We start from the raw sequence: 19,044 nt of genomic DNA, 5'->3' as shown, positions 1-19,044 counted from the left end.
CATAATCTCAAACACACAAAATAATTTTTAAAACTACCCTACATACTAAACTGCACCTGCTCTAGAATGACCCAGTCTATTTTATACCAGTGGTTCCTAGGTCAAGATCTCAAATAATGATGAGGCTTCTTAGAACTCCTCTTTAAAAAAAAAAAAAAAAAAAAAAGCCTTAATGCAAAGTGTATTGTCACTAATGCTTAGATAAACTAATTTATTCTAAGGATAAGTCTATAATTCCTTATTCTAATGCCTTAAGACCGTGTGTTTCTAAAATCAGATCTTTTCAGATTTTTTGGAGAAAATGTAATGCTAGCACCATTTATTACATAACTCGCCACAGGTCCTTGGCAGTGCCTCAAACACATTAATACCTTTATTACACCAGTGATGACAGACAACCCTGAGTCAATTTTTCCACCAAGTAATTTCCTGCAAACTTATATGAAAACTTGAAGTTTTCAGAACATTTATTTTAGAACTGTCCATAACGGGTTGTGAGCTTGTTGTTCAGATGTACTGTCTTGTTTATTCTCTCAACAATACATGAAAAATACATGATTTATAGATGAAAAGAGCAAGAATGTTCATGCTCCCATAACTAGGTGGTAAAGCCAGCTTTTGAATGTAGTTGGCGTTTGTATTGCTGTGACACTATGACCATAAACAACTTGCAGAGAAAAGGGGTTATTTCATCTTGCAGCTTACAGTCCATCATGACAGGAAGTCGGGGCAGAAACACAAGCAGGAATCTAAAGGCAGGAACTGGAACAGAGGCCATGGAGGAATGCAGCATATTGGCTTGCTCCCCTCCATAGCTTGCTCAGCCTCCAGTCTTTAAGCACCCAGAACCACCTGCCCAGGGGTGGCATCACCCACAGTTAACTAACTCCCCCACCCCAGGTCCATCTGATGGGGTCCTTTTCTCAAATGAGGTTCTTCTCAAATGACCCCAGCACATGCCAAGTTGACACAAAATTAGCCTACACACAAAATTTAAAATCTTGCCTTGAAGAGGAGTTTTAAACTACAGAAGCCTAAGTCTCCCCAACTGGATTTGAGACCTTGGATGACTTCTTAGGGCACTGGAACTCAGTCTGCTCCTCTTGCTGTGAGACCTCTAAATCATGTGGACCTATAGTCCATGTTGGGCTTGGCTTTTGGCCTTGCCTTTCCCATGATGTCTGTTGTCTTTTACAAGCTTATTTCTCATTGTCACATCACATACAGTATGAATTATTAAAAATAGTGTCCTTTTTATAAAATATAATATAGGCCCATGTTTGAAATTCAGCTTTCTCTCATAAGTCTCTTTAGATTATTGGTGGTTGCCTTTGTCTTCGAAGGTCTTTCTGTTACTTCCTCGTAATTACAATTTGCTTTAGCTTTTTTTTCTCCCTCCTTTCCCACTTCTTTCCCCCTGTTTCTCTAGCTCCCCACGTCATGCCCTGATTCTTCAGAGGGGAGAAAGTATCACATTTCTAAGCTTATTACTCTCATCATTTAGGCAATTCTTTTTTGGCTCTTAGTATTTATGTCTTCAACTATATCTTCTAGTAACTAATCAAAGTTTTCTGGCATTAAGACAGTTTGTTTTCTAAGTGTCTCTTTCCCTTGATTCTTTCTCATCTCACTTAAATGTCACCTCCTCTTGTATTACAAGTACCTAGTAACTCTTCCCCACTTACCAACCCCAAGTCAGTGGCTTCTATGTTTTTCTTTACTGTTTAAGCTTGTTTGGCATGAGGATATCACATTTCCCCTAAAGACAAAATTTCTTGTACTAAGTTTATAATCCTTTTATTTTAGCATCTGTTTATTTGATCAGAGAGACAGTAGGAACTGAAGCGTAAAGTCATATAATTGTTCTCTTCATGTTACCCAGAATTCAGGAAATTAATGTAAGTAATATTTCAATAGGTAGCTTTTCAGTGCAAAATGTGTATCAGTAACTAGGGAAAGTACCTTATATAAATCCTCTCCCCCAGGAAAATGAAAATTAATCTTGACCAAAGATAAAAGTCTGGTTATAGTAACTTTGTGTTTAACCATTAATGGCATCTAAAAGGTTTGTTTCTAACATAGATTAATATAATTTTTAGGCACAAGAGGTCTGTCACTAGTGCTACCCACAAGCATATAGGTAGGACATAGAAGGACTGATGTTCCTTGTCATTACATTAAAACCTGTATTATCAATGTTCCAAGTTCTAAATTCTAGTCTGTGAAACAATGGCAGAAACATTTGACAGTCTCAATGCAAAAGAAGTTGAATGAAAAGCAGTACCTCTACCAAAAAAAAAAAAAAAAAGTGTATTGAAGACATCACCTGGTTCCTGGGATGTAAATCTGAATTCAAATTGACTACCAATGTGAGTTCCACCTTCTCCCCTACATTTAATCCTTCTTTGTCACACTTTGCCACCGATTTGATAACACCTCGGCTACTTGTTTGAATTTTCTTTCTAGTTCTTTATTCTCTGTAGTTTCATCTGGATGCCACCATACTGTCATTTTTCTTTTCTTTTTTTCTTGTTTGATTTTTGTCTTTTGAGATACAGTTTCTCTGTGTGGCCCTGACTGTCCTAGAACTCACTCTGTAGAGCAGAGTAACCTCAAATTCACAGAGATCCACTTGCCTCTGCCTCCCAAGTGCTGGGATTAAAGGAATGTGCCACCATCGCCCAGCATGTCATTTTTAAATGCGCCTTCTTGATATCCTCCAGTGAGGATATCATGTCTTTGTATACCTGGACTAGTAATCTTCTGTGTTTTCACAGGTGGGGAAAAGTCTGGAATCTGAAGCCTATACTCCTCACTTGCTCTACTGAGACTAACTCAAAGAGAAGCTTATTCAAGGCCAGTTGCTGAAGAAACTATAATCTTTGTCTCAGCTCTTCATGATGCAGAGCATAAGTTTTAGCTTATTGCCTGAAGTGAATGCAGTAAGAAATGCTGTACTACACCAACGGAAGAGTCATTGAACATTGCCACTGGCTTTACCATGGCCTTCCTCCTTAGCTCTATATCCATTATACGGCTGAATCCTGAGTGCGCTAGCCTTTATCTGTGAACTAGAAGCCCTTTGCTAAATGACCTAGATTTATCCTTAAGGTTAGTTTTGAAATACTTAAATGAATATGGTTGCTTCTAGGAAAGTACTGACAAGTACACAGAAACAAATATTCAAATGTGTATGGCACACAGTAAAATGCACTTTCCTATGCGGCATTCCAGGGCTGCCTTAGAAGAAGCCCCCCTGGATGAATTCTCTTATTCCTCAAAATCATGTTTTACGCCTCCATTTCTTAATTTACTTTATCGAGTATCATTTACTTTTCTATTATTCAAGAAATTTAGTTTGCTATGCCCTGTATCTTAATAATAGTTATGTGTGTGTAACTGTGTCTAGTTCTTGCATCATTTAAAACATTGCTTCGTAACACATGTTTTATCCCTAACACCCTTTGTTCTGTTCTCTTCTCTACTCATCATATATCCACATTCCCATCAGGTGAAGTTTTCTTCCTGTGTTGTCCAAAGTTTCAGTGTTTAAATTCTCTTGTGATTATGATTTTCTTAAAAAATTTTTTGAAAACCAAGTTTGAACATTGACAGCCAAAAACTAAAACTATGTAACTAAATGTTTGTTGCACAGCCAAGGGACAAGCCTGACTTTGAGAGGAAAATGTGGTTCCGTGTCACAAAACCTGGATTCCTGGAGAGGAGCGTACCAAGCCGGAAGGTACATCGACTCATTCCTTACACTCCGTAGGTTCGAAGAGGTGATTCTCTGTTGTAGCTTAGAATTTTCAAATATTCTCCAACTAGAAGTCTAGACTGGCTGTTCTGATATGGCTGCATATCAGAATCAACCTAAAGAACTGTTATTTAATTTGGTAGAGTTTCTAGCTAAAGGGAACCATCAGCCATTTGACTGCAGTGGATTTCCCAAGCTGAGGATGCTAGCTATTGATGCCAGTCTTATCTTGTATAAGCAAAGACAATGAAATGCAGGATCCATCAACAAGAGCAGAAAAGTGAAACAGCACCAACTGAAGGTTTATATACTTTTTATTTCTTTTTCTGTTGCTGTGCCTCGTCTATAACCAATCCCTGGTAAGTATGTTTATTAAAATGCCCTTCTCCGTCCTCTGCTTCTGAATTGCTTTTCTCAGTAATAGCTGTGTGCATGGAAGACTGACTTTCCTTGGAGAGCCTGTTCTTTTCTTGGAAGAATGTTCTGGAACACGGGGAACTGGAGGTATTCAGAGACTATTGGGTGACAATGTTCATAACTCGTGTTTCAACAGCTGATTCAGCTTTTCTCCTGTGTTTATGATTCGCATACGTTGTGTTTTCAGAAGTTAAATCAAATGCTATCTAATTTCCAGGGTTGACTGGTCTCCAACCAAAATATTTAGGCGAACTGGAGCCTGGCTGGTGGGTGACCATATCTAATAGGTATAGGAAGCCGTGAAGAGCGACTGGGTAGCAGCAGCACCCGATGAACCTGTGTGAACATACTGTCCTTGGGCCGCCTGGCAGTTAGCCTGAAAACCAAACAGTAGAGAAGACACTGAATTAAGGAGCTGCAGCGCCTGGCTTATACTGTCTATTGCTCATTTGAACCACCTACACTCCCATTTTGTGATTTTAACTCTTCGTACTAATGCTGCTAAATATTGCTGTTGGTGCCCCTTCCTTCTATGTCTTCTTCCTTATTTTCTCAGTGTACTGGTATTTGTTTGTCAGGTTTGAGGTTTCTGTCACTCACTGCCCATTGTTTCCCTCCTTCCTGTCTTTCTAAGACCAACAACAGTCCCTTACAGTCCTGTATCCTGTAGTTCCTTTTAGCTTCAGTGACCCTCATTCCCTAACTTCACTCTCGTTTAGGGCTCCTTTTGCTTGGTATTCATTCATGCCATCCTCTCTCCTAGTGCTTTAAACTTAAACTCCCTGAGCACAGTGCCTGTATCTGCTTTGTTCACCCCAGTCCTTGTTATCACAGAGCTTATTTCAAACCTAATATTTGCTAGTAGACTAAACTTATTTTGGTCCTTGTTTCTCCTGTACACCTTTCTAGTTTTTCCCCAATACTTTTGTTTTTAAGTAGAATAGCTTTCACCTATTCTTCAACAATTTTATATGTGTAAACTACATCTTGATCATATATGTAACTCCAACTTGTCGGCCCCACTTCCTCCAGGAATGCCCGTACTTCACCTCTATGCTTCGTGTCCTGTCCTTTTTAGTTTCTGTGAATAACCTACTGAGTCCAATTAGAGCTGCATGTTAAAATTCCTAACAAAATCCTTAAATGAGCATCTTTCTCCTCTTTGTTGAAAATTTTTGTTGAGGGACACTGGCATGCTCCTCAATGCTAATCTCAGGGCCTTTGATTTTAATTTCTCTCTTGTATGTTATGTCGTTTCTTTGAAGCTCTTGTATCTTTTCCTGTGATCCTTGGGTCATCCTACAGTATAATTGCTGTTTTTTTACCATGTCCCTTCTTGTGACAATTTTCAAATGAAAGACATCTCAAATTCAGGAGACAAGAAGAAGTGATCTTTTTATCTCCTTTCCCCTGAAGTACGTTAATTGACAATCCTTTTCTCTTTTATTATCAACTGTCTGACTAGGGTAGAAAACCTCAAACCCTTTCTAACCACACTCTTCTTATTGAGCTGTCATATCACATTTTTTAATACCCAGTAGACACTATCTGCAAGAACATTTTCCAAACAAGAAATGCCAGGCCTCACAACTCTGAAGAAGACAAGAGAGAGCAGCTTCTTACCACAGCCCGCTTCATGAAAGCTTCCTGGGTTGCCTTCTTGTTTGCAGCCTTGCCACCCCAGGCAGCCAACGCACTGGCCTGGAGGGCTCTTCCATATGAAAAGCTTAGTTTCCAGGGCCTTGGTAGAGGGCAACGGTTAATAGCATTGAGATTAAGTGTAGCATCCTCCTCACTCATGCCTCCAGACAAAAAGCAGATACCTGCAATGAGAGAGGTCTTTGTACTCTATAGTCCTAGCTTGGAAAAACAAGCAATAGGCCTAAAAGCAATATGATGTCTTAATCTTTCTTCTACTGGACTTGTGGAACTGGGTAACATGTCAGTTTGCCCTTTCTGAGAAGAGAGGGAATTGAATAGGAGGGCAGTGAAATGTTGAAAAAATGAACATATATGAGCCTTCAAGTAGACTGAAAAGGATACTTAGCATCATACAGTAGGAGATAAAAGCATTGGATGCCTGTGAGGTAGAAGATAATATCTTATGTCAAGGATCCAAACAGGCTCCACACCAATATAGATGTTTGTGGCTATCTTCTGAAGAATAAAAACTAAGACCTTAAGTCTGAGGAGAAAGGAAGCATTACCAGGCACTGCTGCAGGAACAGTTCTGTGAAGAGCTGTCACGGTGGCCATAGCCACTTGCTCTGGTGTATACTTCTTGGTGCAAGCATGCCCAGCAGTCACCATGTTTGGCTTTAGCAGGGTGCCTTCTAGGTAAACATGATGATCATTGAGAGCCTTGTAGACAGCAGCCAAGACCTGAAGAACAGGGGACAAATAGATAAAACTTGGAGTAAACCTTAGAATCACCTGATGCTGGCCCTTCTGTATTACAAGGGGGCAGGATGAAGCAACTTCCATGTGTATCTTGGTCACAGCTTCTAAGATCCCCAAGTCTCCTCTGGGCCATGTATTTGCAAACTATATCATTGAGCCCTACCACATGGGACAACTAGCTGCCCCTCTGCATGAACTATTGACATGGCTTTATTTCCCAGACAGTGCTCATCTCCATTTCCTTGTTCAGTGTCATCATCTGAGACAGCCTTGATTCAGTAGTTTGGGACATCTAAACTTTCCTATGGAATCTTGATGATAATAAGTAACATGCATTTTAGAAACAGTTCTTTCATATCCTATCTCAGACCACACTTCTTTTCAACATGTGGAGAAATTCAGGTGAGGTAACATTATATCTGTCATACCTCCTCATGATTTATCAAGAAAATCACAGTTTTTTTTTCAAAACTTCTATGACTGGTTTAGAAAATCCCATGAGAACAACATGGTTTATAGTTTCTCATGTGAGCCTTTTAAGATTTCATAGTGTACACACAGAATTGAGGTTCAAAAGAGGCAACCTGCCTTGTCCCAGGTCCCACAGTAGGCAAAAGGACTGTCAATTCCAAATCTTATTCCTACAAGACACTACACGCTGAAATGTGAAGGGTTGATAGGCACCTCTTTCTCTTTCCTGAGCTACCTAATGATACTGAACTAAAGGTTATTCTGAAATTCATCTATTATGTGTTTAAGTAAAAGCTTTTTCTTAAAAATTTTTAACTGGAGTCAAGAACTTTATGTTCCAAACCTACCTTCTCAGAAACATACTGGCAGTGCTCTAGGTCATGGTCTCCATCAGGAAGCACCTCAGGCTCAACAATAGGTACCAGCCCATTCTGGAAAAAAAAATGGGAGGAGACACACAGATGAAGTAGTGCTCACTGTGGTCCTCCACTAGGGAGCAACCAACAGATGTGGCTGAAAGAAAAGAAAGGTGTTAGGGAGAAATGCTGTTTTGTTTAGTTGATGATGGTTAAAAGAAATGTATGGAGTATCTAGTGAGCACTTGTGGCTTAGACACACAGACAAAATCGAAGTTAAAGAACTTTTCTGGAGTGGGTGTTAAAATGCAAACATTTGATTTCTATATCTTATTTTAACTACAGACCATTCTAGCTATCTAAGAAACTAGAGGCTATCTTTTTCAAACCACCAAATTTAACACTAAGAAATATCTGAATTCATGGAGAGCTGACAGTTCTTACTGGAAATTTCCAGGTACCCACAGCTACAGTAATCTTAACAAAATATCCACAGTTGCAAGTCAAGTTTAAGTCTAACACAGAAATGCATCAACACATGTTGGCTAGAAATGCTAGCATCCAGTCATCATCCTATGAGAAAAAGTTGTGACAGAGGCTAGTTCCAAGTTACACCCTCTAGCTAGTGATCTAAGATGATCTTCTCTGGGACATTATGAAGTATAAGCAAGCAGATTCCCTGTCTTTAGAGCAATCGTTCTCAACCTGTAGGTCACAACCCCTTCAGGGGTCACATATCAGATGCTCTGCATATGAGATATTTATGTTATGATTCATAATAGCAAAATTGCAGTTATGGAATAGCAACAAAATTATGTTTGAGGGTCACTACAACATGAGTAACTGTTTTAAAGGGTTGCAACATTAGGATAGTTGAGAACCACTGCTCTAGGGCTTTATTTATTTATTTATTTATTTATTTATTTATTTATGAAGTTGAGCTGGACTTCATTAAAAGTTTTTATTCTGCTCTGTGGTGTGTGTGTGTGTGTGTGTGTGTTGCTGTTTTAGGTCCTTTTATTTACTTATATACCAAACAATGCCTCCTCCTGATATTTTTAAGATTTGGCTTATAGAACAGTTGTAGAGGGCAGAAGTTGCTAGCATTGACCATGAAGTCATAGGTTAATAAGATAAGATTTCTACTGGCTTGTAGAACCAGCGCTCTTCCTTCACAAGTGGCTATAATTAAAGTTGTGTGTGTGTGTGTGTGTGTGTGTGTGTGTGTGTGTGTGTGTATACATAAATATTTTTGATTGTGTCCAATTTTACATCCAAGATTATATCTGACTATAATGAAATTGAAAAGCAAGACTCTGAAGAAAGGAATAGTCTATTTTTATCACAGGGTGGAAGGAGAGCACCTGCTGACAGATGCTGGCATAGCGAGCCAGAGCATTGGCATTTTCTTGGATAGCAAGGCTGGAGGGACACTGGTCAGCGATCCTCAACACAGCACGCCACTTCCCAAAGTCAACTCCATCTTTCTTGTACTGAGCACAGCGCTCAGAGAGGCCATCAAGTCCTGCAAGTCACAACAGAGAGAGGGGAGGGGCTTCTTTGCACCCTATGCCTAGTCCATGGGGCTTCTCATTAAGTAAAGGACTTTTCCAATGGGTTGTGTTTGAGAACTAAGAATCCCAAACAAATAAGAATTGATCCCAGGATGGAGCCAGAAGGCCCAGATTTAATAACCTCAGTTTTGACATATTTGATGTACTCTGAGTAAAACCTAAGGAACTCATAGTCAAAAACAATCCTCATAAATGTGGAAATTGATGGTGTTTAAATGTCCTGACCATAAATTTGGAATAAGTGGAAAGTGAAAGCTGAGATTCAAATTCTGCTGAGCTAACCTGACAGGTGGGACTAACTTCCTGGACAGGGAATATCTTTCAAAAAGATCTGTTTAGCATGTTATGGAAAAAGGATCCAAACTGGCCCCCAAACCTGAGGTCTTTCCTCTACTATTCCTGGAATTTTCTGTAAAAATAGTGTTTCCAGGTACAGTGTGTCTTTTCTAGGCAACAGACTGAGGTAAGTATTATATATAAGTATGGTGTTTAAAATATACTATAACTAGTCTGCAAAGTAGGTACTGTCACCCATTTTATTGTGATAGAACTAAGGATTGGCCCAGGGTCACACAGTTATTAAACAGAAGAGGTAGGATTGCTACGTTGAGAATGTAGCTCAGCAGTAGGGTGCTTACCCTGCATGTGTGAAGCCTTGGGTTCAATACCCGGTACCCACAAAGCTGGGTGATCTAGCTCATTCCCATAATCCAATACTCTGGAGACTGAGACAGAGGTTCCAGGCCAGCCTGAACTACAGAGTGAGACTATCTCAAAAACACAAACAAGGTTGACTACACACCTCAGTAAATAAAGATGCTTGCTGCCAGTGGTGACCAGAGTTTGAGCCCCAGAACTCCCATACTGGAAGGAAAGGACTAAGTTGTCTTCCGACCTACACACACAGTATGGTACAGACACATGTGCCTATCACGTGCTTGCACACACACATACCATAAAAAGAAAAAATATTAGGGATATAGTTTAGTTGTAGAGTGATTGCTTGGTATACTGAAGGTCCTGGGTTCAATCTGCAGTGGGTGCAAGAGAAAAAGGAAGGGAGAAAGGGAGAGAGGAAGGGAGGAAGGGAAGAATAGAGGGAAGGGAGAGAGGGAAGGAAGGAGAAGAAGGAGAGATAAGGAAGGCTGGCAGTCTGGGCTGTGTATGTATCTCAGTGGCAGATTTTGTCTAGTGATACTGGAAAGCTGCTGGGTTCCATCTCCAGCACCAACGAGTGTTTGGGGAAACAAGGAGAAGAAAACAAACATGCAGGTATACCCACTGGTGTTAGAACTGATAGTCACCTTGTTTCCTCCTTTCCTTCACTTGCCTTCAACTCTACCCTACCTGGCATCCTTTGTCTCATCAGTAGACAAGGTTCTTACCTTGAATGGTGGTTTCTTTGTTTGTTCCTGCAAGCGGGGCACCTCCTTGGTCCAACTGTGGATAAAACAATGAACAGTTTGAGGAGGGTCAAGCAAGAGTGAGAGGAATTCTCATCTTTCACAAGCATGTCAATTAGGAAAGCATCTGAGTCGCTGTGGGGACTCAAATCCATTCTGCAGAAGGGAGACTGCCTGCTGGGAACCCAGCGTCTGTCCTGACATTTACAAAGCATCTGCTCCCCCAGGCACTGTGTTCAGACAGGAGGTAAGAGATAAGAAGTGCAGTGTCTGCTCAAAATAAAAGAGAGGCAGGTAGCCTGTGTTTCAGCATCCCACAGGCTCCAGTTTTCATTCCTCCTCTAAAGTAAGGAGAGGAGTTAACTCTACCTCTGTATTTTGCATGATGGATTAAGTAGTGCTTGCAGATGTGTGTATTCAATACGTGCTCATTTTCCCTGGAGAACTGCATGCTGTATTGAAGACTCAGGACAAGTGGTTTAATAAAACCAACTGTTGACTGATAAACTACAGGACAGAGTCTGCTTTAAAACCAGGTTCGTTCCTTATATCATTCGTGAAGCAGATATTCATTGTCTCAAGAAATGAGGAAATAGGTATGCAGAAACACTAAATGCCTGGCAAAACAAAAACAAACAAACAAACAAACAAACAAACAGAACCCCCCTGGTTGCAAAGAGAGCACTACAGTAGAAATCTAGAAGAGGATCCCGGTCTCCATCTGAGAAAGAGAATGGAAAGGGGTGAGAAATGAAGGTGCACTGCTAAGTTCAGGCCGCGTACTATCCAGAATGCTGGGAGTGTGCCTAGGAAAAGTCAGAGTGAAATAGGAATCGGAGTATTCACCTTGATGCCCACCACAATTCCCTTCTCCTTGAGAATGTTTCTGAACAGTTTTCCCTGGCTGTCCTTCTGGTAGAGGGTCTCATGGAAAAGAATCACTCCGCCGATGCTCTGGTTGATGGAATTGTCCACACTAAAGAGGATTTCTCGGAACTGCCTTCGGTTCTCTTCCGTGTTTTCCACCTTTATCCTTTGTAGGCGGTTTCCCATGGTGCCTAGGGAGACCAGCCGAAGGTAGGATGAGGGGGAGCAAGCCAGTGCTATACTGTTATCTTTGTCCGTGCTCAGTATTTCTCATGGGGTGAGAAGCAAAGACCCCTTCGCCTCTTTTAAACCTAGATCTTCAAAGTTCCTGTGTGGATTTTGGTCCTCAAAGAAGGAGGCATTAGTTGCTCTAAGACTTTTAACTGGAAAATATACAAACTGCCATGTAGGGGTCAGGTGGACATGAAGGCTCTTTGGGATGTGAAAGGCCCTCCAGCCTTCTCCTGTCCCCCCCCTCTCTTCTCTCCTCCCTGTCCTTCCCCTTCTCTCCTAAATCTCGTTGGATACCCACTCAGTGGATGGAGGGATGAGATAGCCTCTTAACTTTAACTCTTATAATTTTAGTGTAGACTATGCAAGACGTCTAGCTCTGCCCTGTGCATCCTGTGACTTCTTCAGTCACTAGCCCTGCCCTAGTCTAGGTGCCTCCCTGTCTAGGCTGGTTTAGTCTAAACTGACTTCTCCTTGGCCACAGGTCCAAACTGGGACAAGGCAGAGCTCACTAACCACTTATGTTTTGCATGAGAAATCTAGCTCGTTTTCTGTTTCCCTTCATGGTAAGTTCTCAATATGCTGTTCACAACACACAGTTATAAAGAAAGAACTGGCAGCTGTAGATTTTCCTTGGTTATTGAACTTCTGACTTCTACAGACTAGATTCCTAATATGGAGGACCTGAGTTTCTTCATTTGGTTTCCAGAATGTTCTTATTAATATTCCAGGGCTCTAATGGTCTATCTACACTCACTAAGTACATAAGCCTTTACTTCCTCTGAGAGGAAGGAGACTGATTATCAAGTTGCCTTTTCCAGGGTTCAAGCACAGTATGTTCTTCTGTGGCATAACTTTCTTACACTCACCCACAGATTCATCTGCAGCCAGGATGCCCTTCCCATTGGCAACAATGCGCTGGGCAATTTCAGAGAGCTCCTTCTTCTGCTCTGAGGTGAGGGCTGGAAATCGGTGAGCCATGATGATAGGTCTACAAAAGAGAATACAGGACACACAATTGTGGGTGTCTCCCATGGATTAGTGGCCAGGACAGTTAAAATGTGCAGACAGGCTAGATGGGCCCCCTTTGTCACTTCTGGCCCATTTCCAACAATCCCTGTTGTGTCGTGTCCCCTTCACCTGAATAAGGGTGGTTATTCATGATGAATAAGGTAAGATACCAGATGTTCAGGGTGAAGGTAAGAAGTCAAATACTCTTAGTAGCCCTAAATAGACTTCCCAGGAGACCTTTGGGATCACTGATCCTGAGGCTGAACCACTAAAGTCTGTCAAATGGAAAAAACTTTAGTAATGGGTTCTCTGTCCTGTGGATTTTTGGGTGCTGGAGGGTATTCCAAATGGCCCTGACTACCCCTCACTTTCCTTTGTTAGTCTAGTACCAGCAGATTATTCTCTAGGGAACAATTCTAAGAGGGGAAACATATGGTTGTCCTTAAAGTTAACCTCCCTCTGACTTTGGATTAGAGCAGATGAAGAGCAGGGTTAATTTTCCTTGCTTTTAACCATCTGTGAAACTACTTGGGTTGCACTACTGAGAAGTTTTCCCAAGAGCCTCTGGACTAAGAGGAGTTCTGGCCTCTACTGAAATCAAATGGTGTTCTCTGCTGCACATATCCTCTCTGCTAAGCACAGAGAGACATGTCCACATACCCAAGCAGCCCTCTCTGTAGCAGCGTGAGCTCCAAGTTGGAAGAAAGCTAACTTGCTACCCAGCTTTATCTTTTACCCACTTCTTCCCATTCTCTGTATCCCTTTGGGGAAAGTTCTCAGTATCCTGTCCCTTGAGATACAAGGAACCAATGCCTGCTGAGCTAATTCATGAGAAGGTGTACCTGGTGACATCACTACTGCTACTCTCTACTTCCCAAATTCTTGTCCTAACTCAATACTGTCATTGGGCATTAGGGAAAGCCAGTGGGCAACATTTTTAGGAAAAAAAAAATATTTCTTAGACTCTTTCTAGTCCCAGCTACAGGTAGATGGCATTTTCCACGTTTCTATAGTATGTCTACCTTGTCTAGCTTCAAGGAGTTTTAGCTTCACTTCAAAGGTCTTCAAACGGGAAAAGGCTAAAGTAGTAACCTTCAAATGAAGATACAAAATGCCCCTCTCGATTTAACGATTGGCAGAAATAAGTTGACAGTTGCCAAAAAAAAAAATCCCATAATAAAACATGAAAAATTGATACAGTAATAATAACAGATTATTGTTGTTTGTCAAGCATGTTGCCAATTGCTTAACACTTACCATGTAATTTATTCCTCACAGGAATCCCAGAAAGGAGACTGATTCTTCCCCTCTCTGTGGTAGTTTAAATGAGACTGATCTCTGTAGGCTCATATATTTGAATACTCAGACCCCAACTGTTAGAACTATTTAAGACAGATCTGGAGGTACGGCCTTGTTGGAGGAGATGTGTTACTGGGAACTGACTTTGAGATTTCCAAAGCCTATGTCATTGCCAGTTAGTTTTTTCTCTCTCAGCCTCATGAATGTGCCTCAAGATATAAGCTCTCAGCTACTAATCTAGTGCCATGCTTGCCTGCCTGCTGCCATGCTCCCTGCTATGATGGTTATGGACTGCAACCCTCTGGAACTATGAGCCCCAAATTAAATGCTTTCTTTTATAAATTGCCTTGGTCATGATGTTTTGTCACGCAATAGAAAAGTTACTAAATAACACACTCCTATCATATTAGGAGGGACTGTATGATCATCTAAATTATTTGTTTGTAGGGCTAATACCTGATAATGTACAGAGTTAGGGGAAAGGGTGGTGTTCCTTCTTGTTCCCTTTTATTCAAAGGGAAGAGTGGACCTGGTGGATGGAATTGGCCTGAGGGAATCCTAATCTCCCAATGACAGTCTAGTGTACCTTGGGTTATGAGTTCTTAAACCAAGATATCACCAATTCACAAACATCTGACATTCATATGGAGATTTACTGCCAGTTCATCAGACAGAGCCTTGGTTCAAGGACCAGCAATCTGTCTCTAGTTAGAATCTTGGGCAAATCGTAAAAGGTCTCTGAGTTTTATTTTAATATTAATTACTTGACACTAATACCTGCTTTAGATATCAGGTTACAGATGACTCGCATGCAACCTCTGAACACTCTGTTGCTCCAAGTGTAAGCTTGTTAAGCTGTATGATAAGCATGAAGATGTTTCATAAATGATGGGGAAACACAAGGTATTAGTGTTTCCATTTTTTAGCTTTTGAAAGAACGGTCATGTTCACCTAAAGAGCACTGCTGTTTCTGTTACTCATGGGCTATTTTTCTCCATGCTGGGTATGCCGACTCAGCAAGAATTACAGAGAAAAGTCAAGTCAAACTCATCCTGTTAACAGAAAGTTAAACTTTTACAAAGGGACTAAAGGTCTGTACCACATCAGCACAAATTTTGCCCCTCAGTTAATCATAAAACAGAGTCACAGGTCAATGTTCGTCACTGGAAGACAGAACGGCCAGCCTGGAATACTTAACGATAGTGAACTTTACTCCTTTAAACTTCTGATTTCTAAGGTCCCAAGTCACTTTATTTTTAAAAGTGTGATGGAAATTTTTCATTAATTATCAAATGAAAAGCTTCAAGGGAAATATGTACTGAATGCTTATTGTCCTATAAAAAAAAAAACAACAAAAGAAATGACAGCAATATATTATGTGTTAGTCTTTCTAAACTAAAAGAAGCCACTTGACTGTTATTTCTACAGAATGGAAGAGAGTGAAGCAGAGCCTTACATCTTGTTGCATACATTCTTTGCCATGTTTGATTGTGCATGTGTGTGTGCATGTGTGTGTCTTCTGCATATGTAAACCATGGGAAAGGTGGTACATATTAACATATATGAGGAGACAGTATATATAGTAAGGCAGAGCACAGTTGCATCAACTTATTTTGGTGTAAGTTTCTGAAAAGCAGGCATACTGTGAGAATATGTTGTCTTTTTATAACCCCTCTTCAGCCAGTTACCTAGGGCTCCATAGGCCAGTTTAGCTCAGCGCATTGCTTGCACTGTGCTGCTCTGGTACATCTGGAAAGCACATAGGTTCAGTTAGAGTTCAAGGGGGTAGGAGAGGGAATGGGATATAACTGCTGAAAGACTTATAGATATTTATATCAAGCCTACCACCTTAAAGATGAGGAAACTGAGGCTCAGGCAGCCCTGAGTTATATTCTGTGGCTGCGAATCACATTTTAGTGGCTTCTGACATCGAACGCTATGTCCGGTCTTTCTACAAAAGGGTGCATAGAATCTTGCTGTGTGGTTCTTCCTGTGTTCCTTGAAGAGGTTCTGCAGTCAATCATTTGTAAGATGTGGATATTTAACTCCTGGGGAAATGTAAGAGCAGAGCAAAAGCTTCTCTGTGCTCGAGACAGGTGGGTTTTCAAGACAAACACAGGGGTGAGGCTGTAATTCATTGAACGTCTGTGATTACCAAGCCGTGTCCACAGCACTTATGTGTATGATGTATGAGAGCATGAAGATGCACACAGCTCTGTTGCCCACTCTGCTGCTACAGAGGCAAACCTGATAAGCTAGATGGCTTAGGGCTGCCCTTTCCTGGTGTTCTTTTCCCAAAACTGTGTCCTAAACCACAGAGACTGTCAGGTTTTCAGCAGCTGTACCCCATTCTCTGTCCTCCCACCTCTAACCTGGACCTGTGTGCTCCCCAGATGTACCACAGCAGCAGAGTGTTCAACCTGGCTGAGCCAAACTGTCCTATGGAGCCCTAGGTAACTGGCTGAAGAGGGATTTATTAAAAAAACAAAACAATATATTCTCACAATATGCCTGGTTTTCAAATAGTAGAAAAAACATATCAAAATAAATCAGGAGGATTTAATTCCTAACATCTGAAGCTGCAATGGCTATCACAGTGTTTTCTACTTCAGGTAGATAATACCAGGGAAACTATCAAGTATGTTGGAAGGCTTGGGAATTCACAATGGAAGATGAACACTCTGAAGTGGCCAGCCCTGCTCCGTCTCTTCATTTGAGCAATGGAAGAAGGCAAAAAGCAAAGGCTCCAAGGATTCATGTGAGGAAGAAACTCCAGCACTGATAGGCTTAGGTGTGGAAAGAGAACACAGAAAATGAGGAGGCAATAGATACGTAAACAAAACAGTGCAGTAAGTAGTTGCTAGGGAAAAAAAATAGAAGTGTTTACAGTATTCTTCTAAGACAAAGACTCAAGAGGTGCCTCACACAGGCAAACAGTAACTGCCCATTCATCTGGAGCAATATTTGCCACCTCCAGGAAAGGTATGAATGGGTGGGTATTCATGCTCGGAGAGAGAAAAACAGTCAGTGAAGCAGGTCCATCAAGGTTTTAGACACCACCAGGCAAACGTCCATTCCCCTCTCCAGGTACTACATTATCATTAACCCAGCTTGCTGGACCAACCCAGGTTTCAGAGGAAATCCTTTTACTTACACAGCAAAGGGGAAGAGAGTCCTCCAAGATGTCAGAAGCTGTGTGAGGTGGCAGCCGCCAAATAGGATGGATCTGCTTGGGAGAGCACGGTTTTTATAGCCCTCTTATCAAGGTCTGGTGGATTTTTTTTTTAACTTTTGCCCTCCCCCTCCTACAGTGACACAGTAGGGAGGTGTTTATTCAATAACTCTGATTGGCTCGTGAACAGCCAATCTTTGTACAGGCTCACACACTCCTTACACTCACAGAATGTTAAGAGCTACAAGGGAGCCTTTAGGTTGCACAGCTCCCTGTCCAGACCTGACTCTCTATAGGTGAGGAAAATATGAGACTTCTCGCAGATCACATGGTGAGGGATGACTGAAAGCTGGATCTTTCAAGAGGCTCTGGAAGGGTGCTGGCTGAGCTCTCGTGCTTTCTAAACACATACATTCCTCAAGGACGTTCACGTATTGGTTTATTTATTGTTAGTCCTCTGAGCCTTAATTTCTTTCTTTGGAGAGTGAGCCTCTCCCTTACAAGAGCACCGGGTTCATAGAGTCTGCATACACAAGACACTGCAGAATTAGTAATTAGAAATTAACCCAGCAATATCTTATTTCTGTTGCTTATCTCTGTGCTTCTTCAGTAGCCACTTGCTGCACATCTTCTAAACTTTATAAATAATTTCTCAATGATCTTTCAGCAAAAGTAAAATGCTGACTCTCGAATTTCTATTTATTGTTTTATTTTGGTGGAAATAATTATCTATCTGTCTATCTATCTATCTATCTATCTATCTATCTATTTGGGGGGACATCATGGTGTGAATGTGGATTTCTGAAGAAAATTTAGGGGGATAGTTTCTCTCCTTCTACCGCATGGAACCCTGAAATGAAACTCAGGTATTAGGCTTGGCAGCAGACATCTTTACCCATGAAGCCACCCTCCCACCTCTCCAAATTCTATTTTTAAATAAATTATTATTTCCCCACACATGTCCCCATCTCCAAAAATTCCATTGCATCCCTGATGTATTTCATGCCAGACCACAGTCAATTGTTCACTGTTCTCATCCTACCTCAGTATCTCCACCTTTTAAAAAGTACTTTTCATTCATTATAAGTTCTATACATGAATACAGTGTATGTTGATCAATTCCATCTACCACTACCCCCTCCAGCTCTCCTAGTATCCCTATTCCATCTCCCTCCTAGTTTAATGTCCTCTCTTTATTCACTTGTTGTTGGCAGTAAGAACCCCAAGTCCAACTAGCACTGTCCATGTGCACATGGGTGCATAGCATCCATGGGGCATGACCAACAGACCAGCAGCCATATCCCTGAAAAATAGTAACTCTCTCCCACAGCAGCCATCAACTACCAATGACTCCTCTGGTGATAGTAAATCTTCAAGGGTCTCTTTTCCATCCATGCTGGATTTTTGACTTCTTGATCTTGTACAGGTCGTGTGCAGGTAGCCACATCTGCTGAGCATTGAAGGATGAAATACCCATGGTATGTCTGGAAGTCAGCACTTCACAGTTCACCTTTTCATCCACAGTTCATACATTCTTTCTGATTCATACTCTGTGAATTTCTCTGGGACCTGGAGATATGCTCAAGATTAAAGGTTCAAATGAGTATAGGGGAATTTGGGAGAGGAAAGGGTAAGGGCTGGTTAGTCAAAATTAAGAATATGTGAAGATATGGATATCTAGTTTATAAGCTAATTAAAAGCCCATGATATATTTTTAAATGGGGAATTTGAACAAAAGTACCACACATGAATGGAGAATGATGCTTCCACAAGATATGAGTTGTGAAATAGAAATGAAATACTTTCCTAAAAGTTGTTGGTCAGGGAAGTCCCAGAGGCACCTAAAACGACATGCGATACTGTTACTGCTCTTCGCTGGCTCCCATAACTAGACAACATTACATTGTTGAAAACACCACTCACTTTGGACATAGTGATATCACCCTTGAGCTTACCAGGAAACTCAATACTTAGTGCCACTAGGTACTTTCCATGATGCCGGGGGGGGGGGGGGGAAGAGACATCAATGGTCTTACCCAGCACTTCATTGGTCTGCTGGCAAGATGTGTCTATTGGTTCAAAGAGG

At 41.2% G+C, this 19,044-nt stretch overlaps 1 protein-coding gene across 1 annotated transcript; it reads right to left on the bottom strand.

Annotated features, from left to right (window-relative positions):
- Positions 1-4,053: 4,053 nt before the first annotated feature.
- Aldob (aldolase, fructose-bisphosphate B) lies at positions 4,054-17,098 on the bottom strand. The gene is made up of 9 exons (XM_034503253.2): positions 16,941-17,098; positions 12,346-12,467; positions 11,225-11,436; positions 10,361-10,415; positions 8,766-8,926; positions 7,393-7,476; positions 6,382-6,556; positions 5,798-5,997; positions 4,054-4,550 (listed from the first exon to the last, which is right to left on the bottom strand). The coding sequence occupies exons 2-9, from the start codon at positions 12,455-12,457 to the stop codon at positions 4,455-4,457; spliced, it is 1,095 nt and encodes a 364-aa protein (XP_034359144.1). The 5' UTR covers positions 12,458-12,467; positions 16,941-17,098; the 3' UTR covers positions 4,054-4,454.
- Positions 17,099-19,044: the final 1,946 nt, after the last annotated feature.

The sequence above is a fragment of the Arvicanthis niloticus genome, chromosome 5 (genome assembly GCF_011762505.2).
Source record: "Arvicanthis niloticus isolate mArvNil1 chromosome 5, mArvNil1.pat.X, whole genome shotgun sequence".
Classification (NCBI taxonomy): domain Eukaryota; kingdom Metazoa; phylum Chordata; class Mammalia; order Rodentia; family Muridae; genus Arvicanthis; species Arvicanthis niloticus.
This window is presented reverse-complemented; position numbering and strand designations above follow the sequence as displayed.

Bases quoted from the DNA above. Each gene is read 5' to 3' on its own strand.
- Aldob (XM_034503253.2), bottom strand. From the start codon at position 12,457: ATGGCTCACCGATTTCCAGCCCTCACCTCAGAGCAGAAGAAGGAGCTC. The intron at 8,927-10,360 runs GTAAGAACCTTG...TGTGACTTGCAG, and splicing joins CAAAGAAACCACCATTCAAG to GACTTGATGGCCTCTCTGAG. The intron at 6,557-7,392 runs GTAGGTTTGGAA...CCTGTTCTTCAG, and splicing joins GCCAGTATGTTTCTGAGAAG to GTCTTGGCTGCTGTCTACAA.